This window comes from Pituophis catenifer, unplaced genomic scaffold (genome assembly GCF_029215685.1).
Source record: "Pituophis catenifer annectens isolate HBS135680 unplaced genomic scaffold, rPitCat1.0.hap2 SCAF_2, whole genome shotgun sequence".
Lineage (NCBI taxonomy): Eukaryota > Metazoa > Chordata > Lepidosauria > Squamata > Colubridae > Pituophis > Pituophis catenifer.
In genome coordinates this window covers 156,578,312-156,587,948 of record NW_027256882.1, presented here as the reverse complement: position 1 = coordinate 156,587,948, position 9,637 = coordinate 156,578,312, and the positions used below count along the sequence as shown (strand labels likewise).

General features: G+C 38.8%; 1 protein-coding gene across 1 annotated transcript; it reads left to right on the top strand.

Moving 5' to 3' along the window:
- The first annotated feature begins 5,592 nt into the window (after positions 1–5,592).
- Positions 5,593–9,425, top strand: SPRYD4 (SPRY domain containing 4). The gene is made up of 2 exons (XM_070934865.1): positions 5,593–5,686; positions 7,899–9,425. Exons 1-2 carry the CDS (start codon positions 5,593–5,595, stop codon positions 8,444–8,446), a joined length of 642 nt encoding a protein of 213 aa, XP_070790966.1. The 3' UTR covers positions 8,447–9,425.
- Positions 9,426–9,637: the final 212 nt, after the last annotated feature.

Sequence of the window (9,637 nt, the reverse complement as noted above, 5' to 3'; positions counted from 1 at the left end):
GCCAAACATTTTCAAGAACTTGGAGTAATATTTTCCACATTAAATCTGTAATACCAGGGAACACCAACAAAAGAACACCTCTCTCTGGAACAACATTCCCCCAGAGATGAGAATGGCCCCCACTCTAATACTCTTCTGGAAGACGCTGAAGACTTGGTTCTGCCAGCGGGCCTGGGGAACCCAGAGCGGGATGGATCCCATTAAATGGATTGTGTGAGGTGCTGTCGCTGGGGTGGGGTGTATGTGATTTTAGTATATTTATTTATTATATGACTTATTACTTTTATTATTTTTATATGGGGTTTTATATTCTGTAAGCCACCTTGAATTGCCATGTGCAAATAGGCGGCAATATAAATTCCATAAACAAACAAACAAAAAGACTTCTAAATCAAAAGTTGGTGTCTTCCTGACAAAGGTGAGTTCTGATACTCATGAGAAATGAGTATTGCTATATATTCTTTCAAGAGAATCAATGCTATTCAAGGTGCATAAAAAAGTAATATGCCAAAGAAATCAAAAGCATAATACAAGAAAAAGGAAATCTAGCTAAATCTAGTTTACCCCCATACCATTCACTACACCGCTACATATCAGTGTTCTTCAGCACCATAATTCCAAGGTACAGTACCCATTTTCTTTGTTTAGCCTTACTGATGATCCAGCTTTTATAACTACATAGTAAAAGGATAAATTATGGCTTTGATAATAGGTATATTTATTGTCACAGTGATCTTTCTGCAGTTTAATATTCTAAGTTGCTTACATACACAATTACCATGTGTTTTGTTGCAAACATGATTTATTTTATTTATAAGATTTAGAGGTCATCATGCTACCAAACTGCTTTGGGTGGCTTACATTTAAAAAGCAAGAAACAATAAATACAAAAATACAGAAAATCTACTCCAGAAGACAAATCATCTATAACAAACATAAGATATCCAAGGCCTAGGAGACTAACCAGGTTTTCAATGACCTTCTGGACATCATACTCTGGGGAGATGCTGTTCCAGAGGACAGGTGCTGAGACAGAGAAGACAGACTTCCTATGTACCAATAGATGACATGTACCAATAGATGTTTAATTCATAGAACTTGAATCATACCTCTCTGATCTTACCAGAAAAGCAGAAACTATTGACATTGGTGGTCAGGTCCTATGACAGGAAGAGCTTAATAGATGGTAACCAGCATTTTGAATTACACGCAAAAGCTGACTGGAGATCATTGCATCTCATGGAGCAGTTGCTGTCATGTGGCTATTCTAAGGCCAGTGGTGGGATTCAGCCAGTTCGTACCACTTCGGGAGAACGGTTGTTAACTTTCTGAGCAGTTTGACAAACTGGTTGTTGGAAGAAATCATTAGGGCAGAGAACCGGTTGTTAAATTACTTGAATCTCACCCAGGGATGAAATGCTCCCGGTTCGGACCGGATCGCCCAATCTGGTAGCGATGGTGGCGGGTAGTTTGGCGGACCAGTAGCAAAAATCCCTGCCCCCCCCCTTCATGCCCAGCTGAGCCACACGATCATCAGAGGATTTTTTTTTTTACTTTTAAAAGCATTTTTTCTACAACCTCTTCCGACGAAAAAATGCTTTTAAAAGTAAAAAAAAAAAGCCTCTGATGATCATGTGGTTCAGCTGGGATCGTCAGAGGCTTTTCAAAGAATTTTTTAAAAAGCCTCTCTGACAATCCCAGCTGAGTTGCCTGATAGGCAGAGGCTTTTCAAAGCATTAGAAAAAATGCTTTAAAAAGTTAAAAAGAAAAAAAGTTGGCCACGCCCACCGTCACATTATCCCCCCACCAAGCCACGCCCACAGAACCGGTAGTAACAAATTTTACATTTCACCTCTGATCTCACCACCCCTGATCTCACCCCCCCCGGTCTACTACCTGCCCCTTACTACCTGCACCTCCATATTCTAGACCTGTTGTAGTTTCAAAGTGATATTCAAGGGCAGTTCCATATAAAGCACAATGCAAAAGTGCATTTGTGAGGTGACTGGAGCATGAGTTTGAAGGGCCTTCTAATCTAGGAACAGACATAATTGATGCATTAGATCAGGGGTGTCAAACTGGCGGCCCACAAGCTGGATACATCACACGCAGGCCATGCCCACCCCAGATCCGTAAATGGGGGAAACGTCAAGAAATGTCACGTGATGGCAATGGGACGGGGCGAGTTTGACATCCATGCATTAGATGAGGAGGTCCTCTTGGCTATAGCTGTTAACTGCTGTTTTGAGTTGGAATTGTAAATTCAAGATGACCCTCAGATTGTGCACCAATCTCAAATGGAGAAGCGTCCCAAGTATTACAAGAACGTGCACATTCGGGTGAAGTGGATTAATTTTGTAGAAAGCAAGAATTTTGTTATTTTCTATATAATATTGTATTTTTATACTGCCACACATTACAGTGTACATGTAACACCCATACCCACATTACTGTACTGTAACAGTGATACCCCAAATCCTCCAATTGAAACCGCATGCACTGATATATAAAATATCTGCATATCTTCAACATTTAGTTGTTCAGAGATGTGGGGCAAGTCGGAGGAAGATTCATGTATCTCAGAACTATAATACTCTACTACACTATGTATGTAGAGCTTCTGTTTGGGCTGTTGTGCTTAGATTATCTTTGGATAAGGGCAAAAATGTGGACTAACAATGTTTGTCATTTCCATACTAATGATTTCTTGCACTCTATAGCATTCTCCAGCCATTGCTGTGCAAATATATCAGTAATAAGGACAGGCTTTGTATCGCCCTGGTGTTGGCTGGAGGATTTTATGTTATATATCTCCAGTGCCTTGTCAAATTATCATAATGAAGCATGCACAATGAATATTAAAAGATCTATCCAGAAGAAGCTGCTGCTTTACTAAATTATTTCTTTCCAGGATGACAGGATTAATTATTCTTCATACACAATACTGCTTCTTGCATGCAGCCCATGGGAAAAAGGAATAAATTGCTGTTGAATTCATTTAACACTAGTTCTGCTAGCCAAAGCAAGAGCAAGCTGTACATTTCTAGTTGTTGATTCAGAAAGAAACCAGTTAAAAAGTTGTAGTACAATCCAGTCCCTGAAATCCTGGAAGATTTTTCTACGGCTGCCAAAAGTCACCATTCCTTTCTTTAAAAGATTTCTTCATCAAAAGAGTCTCACTTCGTCCCACCCCCACAGAAAATGAACATCTTGAGGGAGTAATTCATGTTGGAAAAATAGCACAAAGAAAAGGCTTACAAAGATTCTCATAGTGCAACAATCCTAGAATATATGAGGTAGGTTGAACTTTATAAATCATATAATCCAATTTTCTACTCTATGCAGAATTCTAGGTGATCCTTCACAAATGCTATCCAGTTGTATGTTAAAAACCCACAAGGGAGTTCATCCCTGTTCTGTGCACATCAGGGGCCCCAACCTCCAAGTGTTAGGAACCAGGCCGCAGACCTTAGTAAAGCTACATCTGTTTATACACAGGGTCTAGGTAGGATGCAAAACAATCCCCCTCTGCTGCCCCCTCCCCCCATCTATGAAAAAATTGCCTTTTTCAGAAACCAATCCCTGCTGCGAAAAAGATTGGGGACTGCTGAAGTAGATGATTCCATTGTTTAATCAGGAAATTCCTCCTAATATTCAGGCTGAGTGTCCTTTCTTTTAATTTCAGCAGATTGCTCCTTGTCCTACTCTTGATTTCAACATAGGGAAAGCCTGCCTCTCTCTTGCATATGATAGCCTTTAGATCAGTGGTGAAATCCAAATTTTTTTTACTACCGGTTCTGTGGGCATGGCTTGGTGGGCTTGGTGTGGCTTGGTGAGCGTGGCAGGGGGAGGATACTGCAAAATCCCCATTCCCTCCCCACTCTTGGGGGAAGGATATTGCAAAATCTTCATTCCCACCCCACTCTGGGGCCAACCAGAGGTGGTATTTGCTGGTTCTCTGAACTACTCAAAATTTCCGCTACCGGTTCTCCAGAACCTGTCAGAACCTGCTGGATTTCACCCCTGCTTTAGATGTTTTAAAGTAATGTTTTGCATTTGGTTTCTCTTGGGCAAGCTAAACATGTTCAGGGCCTTTAATAGTTGATCATTTTGGCAGCTCTCATCTGAATCCACTCCAGTTTCTCCAAATCTTTAAGAGATGGTGTTCAATACTCTAAGGGTGATCTAACCAGCACACTTTGCAAAGGAATGATTAATTCTGGGAATGCAATACTTTTTTTTATAATACAGCCTTTGCTCCATGACACTACTTCATGTTGGCTGGGGTCCACCAGTATTTCCTAGGTCCTTTATGTATAATATTGTCCCTTCCCTTCCTTTCCCTTATCCAACACACATTTCTCTCCTTCTATTTTCCCCATAACAACAACCCTGTGTGGTGAGTTGGGCTGAGAGCGTGCAAACTGGCCCATTTTAAAATCATCCCCTAACTTGAATTACATAATTTTGCTAAAATCTTGTTTTAGGAAAACAAAAACTGATCCTTCCTCCAGACATTCAATTTCTTAATGAACTTACAAGATGGAAATCGAGGTATTGGGCAATATATTTTTGGCTATGAGGCCAAGGATCAAATACAATATTATGATCTTTGGTTCCCAAGTTTAATAATTCTTTATACAGATTTTTAGAAAAACCTTGCACCCATTTAGACAAATGTGTTTTTCACATTTATTATATTATATTAATAGAACTGCTAGATTTTCAGACACAGTATAATTTTTTTCTGATACAGGTAGTACAACAGTTCATTTAGTGTTTGTTCAAAGTTACAATGGCACTGATGAAAGTGACTTATGATCATTTTTCACACTTACGACCGATACAGACTCCCCATAGGTCACGTGATTTACATTCGGAAACTTGACAACTGATTCACATTTATGACGGTTGTAGACTCCTGGGGTCCCCTTTTGCGACCTTCTGATAAGCAAAGTGAATATGGAAACCAGATTCACTTAACAATTGTGTTACTAATTTAAGAACTGCAGTGATTCACTTCACAAATGTGGCGAGAAAAAATGGAGCACAACTCACTTAACAAATTTCTCACTTAACAACATAAATTTTGGGTCTCTATTGCGGCCGTACGTTGAGGACTACCTGTATTCCAAACCATAGAAGCATGTCCTTCCTTCTTTCCTTATCCTTTTAAGATTTTTAATCATTTTGTCTGATGAAATTATGACAAAACTCCACAGTTTGCTTTTTAACCTACTGTAGATTTAAAGTGGATATAAACTTTTTTTCTTCTCTCTCTCTCTCTCTCTCTCGAGTAAAACGGCCTACTCTTAACAAGCCATTCATCGAGCATTTAATCAATGTAGGCACGTGATGCCAAATAGTCCATTGGAAAAGAAGCTTCTTTTCAGATTAAAATGGCTCCGCAGGGATGTTTTTTGAAGATGCCGCGCCCTAAAATAAGATGGCGGCCCCTAAAACGCGTTCGGTATCCACAACCCAGCCCTTTGAATTTCAAGATGGCGGTTGTGATCTATAGGTTGGCTCAGTTATGCCCGCCTCCAAGATGGCTCCCATATTTATCTTCAGACCGCCAGTTTCACGTGATTTATGAATTACAAGATGGCGGCGCCCATCCTGAGAGGCGTGAGAGGTCAGGGCTGGGGTTTGTGCAGCTTCGGATATCGCCAGATGTTCCGGAGAGGTAGAAAATTTTGTCCCTTGCCTAATAGAAAACTGACTGGTGGCAGTGAGCGACTAACGCTGCAGCCAACACTTCCACGGTTTCTTTCGTTCCTTCAAGACTTTGGCCACGTGTTTGGCACTCCGATTTACTCCTTTAAAATGCTTCTGTGCTTTTCTGTAAAAATCTCAGCGCTTTCTGTTGAATATTCCAGTCACGCTGCTGTTTAAAGTTAGACGCAATATTTAAATTGAGGATGCATGGACGTTTTTTTCTGCTAGGTCTTTTATAAGCTTTTATAGTCTTTTGGAAATTAAAGGATTTGATCCGACAATAATTTTTGTTGAGGCGAATATCAGTTTACTTCTTTTAGTAGCGAGATTATTGGCAGAGCTCCAGGATTGAATAGGCAAAGGGGGAAAGAGTGCAGATTTTTCTAGTTTGGGAAAATGTGTATTTTTCAAGTGAATGTGCAAATCCTGAGATGTGAACTGAACCTACTCATAACCATCTTAAGTTTCATTGCGATTGTTTCCAAGGACGTTGCTTAGCGAGGTTGTATGAATATTAAAGCATTTAATTAAATTTATGCAATAAACGAGAGTGATACTTAAAGATGTTTTAAAAATATTTCTGATGCTAAACTCTTCCTTGAGTTGACAGCTTTCTATTCTCACATAGTTCCTTATATTCATTACATGCACTAGAAACTTATCTGTGAAGGCAACTTATTTTTTTCTGTTTTTGTTGTTTTACCAATGGTTAACTTGTTTATATTTTGCTCCACTGTATTTTTATAATCTAGTTTATTGCTATGAGTAACATTTCTTGCCTAGAAAGAATTTTCGAATCAGTAACAATTGGCAGATCTATTCCCAATTAACATACAGTGGATAGCCTTCAAAAATTGTCCTGGAATCAGGTGGCCACTAATAGAATATTAATACACTATTATTCTGCCAATGACTGCTTACTTGTCCATAATAAAAAAAATCTTCCATCTTTATATATGCTGAGATGGAAAAATAATTATTATATTATATATTATAACTATTAGCTTCTCCTTTCTGGAACACCATCACCTCCCCCCCCCCTCCAAGATTAGATTGGCCTTGATTTTACCATTTCCTAGTAAAGCATTGCAGAACTGGATGTGCTCCAGGGTACAGGAGCAGAACATTATATGGTTCCTGAGTGGTCCTAATCTTGTTGAATCTTTTGGCAACTACTGTATTAACAGTTTTTTTTTAATGTTTTGTTGATACTGTTCTCTTTCATTTTTTGTAGTATGTTATGAACCACACAGAATTTCATCTGTAAAGTGGATATCCATAACAATTCATTTGCTAAATAAAATTCTTTATTTGGTGACAGAAAGTGAAATTTCGGTGGGATGTAACCGTAATTCTTTTTAAATATTAAATGTTTGTTATCAGTTAATGAATGCCTTGCCATTGCATAAGTTTTCATAAGTTATACTTCTCTGCTCTACATTTCACTTGTTGGACTGTGAGCTGTCAAGAATCATTGAGTCAGCATACAAGTTTTAAAAATTTATTTATGTAAGATTTGGGCACAGTTGGGCATTCCACTCCAAAATATTGAATTCCCTCCAAATTAGTATATTAACAATTGCAGCGCTTGTGGGAATCAATCCTACAGGAGATATAGGTTCTTGATAAAGCTTGCTATTAACGTATTGCCATTTAGTTGGATGCCATTTTCAAACATATTTGGTTTAATTTTAATTATTAAATCTTTAAAACTGTTGGTTACATATGTACATATTATAGCAAGCCTTTTCTGAAATAATTTAGTTATAAAGTGCAGATGCGTAATTTTAAGAAAAAATATTTTTGAACTATAACTGCAAACTTAACTCAACCAGCTAAGTATATTTAATTGAATGAAAAGGATGCATTTGCTAAACTAATTATCATGTATTACAATTTTCCTGGTCCCATACCTTCCTGATACTTTGAACTGGAACTCCTAGACCTCTTGGCCTTTGGCTAGGTTAGCTGGGAATTCAGGGTGTTCTCAAAGGACACCAAATTGGAAAGGCTAGTTAGCCAAAATATAACATCATTGAATGATTAATAGAAATGTGCTGCTGTCAACAGGAGTTAGTAAATTGTTTATCTAGTTAGGAAGACAATTCTTAAGAACAAAGGAGTCACATATAAAGGTAAGCCAAAAGTTTGGTCCTTATACATATTTTTTCTTATTTCAGAGATCAGTTTCAAATTAGATGAGAAAACAGCCCACAGCAGCTTGGATTTATTCAAAAAGGACACTGGGGTCCTCTATCGCATGCTGGGAATTGACCCCACCAGAGTGCCTCAAAACCCTGAACGCTTCAGAGACTGGGCTGTAGTTTTGGGTGACACCACCATCTCCAGGGGCTGCCATTACTGGGAAGTGACTGTGAAACGATCACAACAGTTCCGCATTGGGGTGGCAGATGTGGACATCTCCCGTGAAGTGTGCATAGGAATGGATGACAATTCCTGGGTCTTTGCCTATGGGAATCGCGGCTGGAATGCCATGTTTGCTAATGAAACCACTCCAATCACTAACATTGGCCAACCAGAAAGAGTCGGCCTATTCTTGGACTATGACCGCAAAAGATTCAGCTTGATAGATATACGACAACACATGTTTATCCACAATACGTCGCCAGAGTTCCGAGGTCCGGTGGTGCCTGCCTTTGCCCTCTGGGATGGTGAATTGCTCACTCACTCAGGCCTGGATGTACCCGAGAAGCTCAAGCAAAATTGAAATCTATTCAAGAGTATTGATACTGAGATTTTTTTTTTTCTGTTTCCTTGCCTTTTATGAGTGAAATTTGGCATCCTTTACTTGTGCCATATTTATCTTGCACTGCTATTTTGGTTTTGTCAGGAAAGGGTTGCTTAAAAAAATGAGCTTTCTTAAGGCAGCAATTGTTTATGTAATCAATTGCACCATTTGATACCTTACCTCATAGGCCTCTAGTTCTGTAGGAGTCAGGACATTCTCTTTTCCCACTGTGTTGCAGAACCATTCCAGAAATTGTTCTGCCTCAGGACAGTCAAAGAGCCAGTCAGTCATTACTGACTGAGTGTGGGGTAGACGGTTTTGGGGTAGACGGTTTTCAAGACTTCTACAAATTCTGTTCCTGTCAATGGCCTCCATCAGGAAAGCTCTGGAGCAACCATTCCAGAAATTGTTCTGCCTCAGGGCCATCAAAGGGCCAGTCAAAGTCATTCCTACGAAGAGTAGTTGCCTTGGGATAGATGGTTTTCAAGATCTCTACAAATTCTGTTCCTGTAAATGGCCTCCATCAGGAAAGCTCTGGAGCATCTCTGTGTGAATATGTTTGGATTGTTTCTCTAACGGACCACTTTATGCCTATCAAAATGGAAATCTCCTTCAAATATCTGTTCTAACAGGAAAAGGAAATCTTAAAGGAGATTTCCATTTTGATAAGAACAATGATTTTTAACACAAAGGATCTATTGCCTCCTGCTGGTGGGGTCAGAGGACAAAATTAGCTTGGAATTAAGCAGATGGCATCTCAGGACCAGTGAAAATCCAACTCTCCTGAATTCATAAACAATACTGTGCACAAATTAATGTAGGAATTACTTTATTAATACCAGCCCCAGATTATCTTGTGTTAGATTGGTTGAAAGAACAAGAATCAACCCAATATACATCTGCAGTTACATATATTCATCAAAAAGGAATGATAAAGAATTTGCTACAGTTTATTAGAATCACCATAATTAAAATTAGCTGAAATCAACAAATATTTAAGCAGTGTTTTCTTTTTCTTGGTGTTAGATGTAGCAAGAGCAGTTCTGTATACTGTGTAAAAATAAAAGCATCTAAAACAAAATGTTATTTTATCTGGACTTCTAATTGCAAATATCCACTGTTTGGAAATGCACACAGTAGTTAAAATATCTAGATGCATAAAGTAGCCTA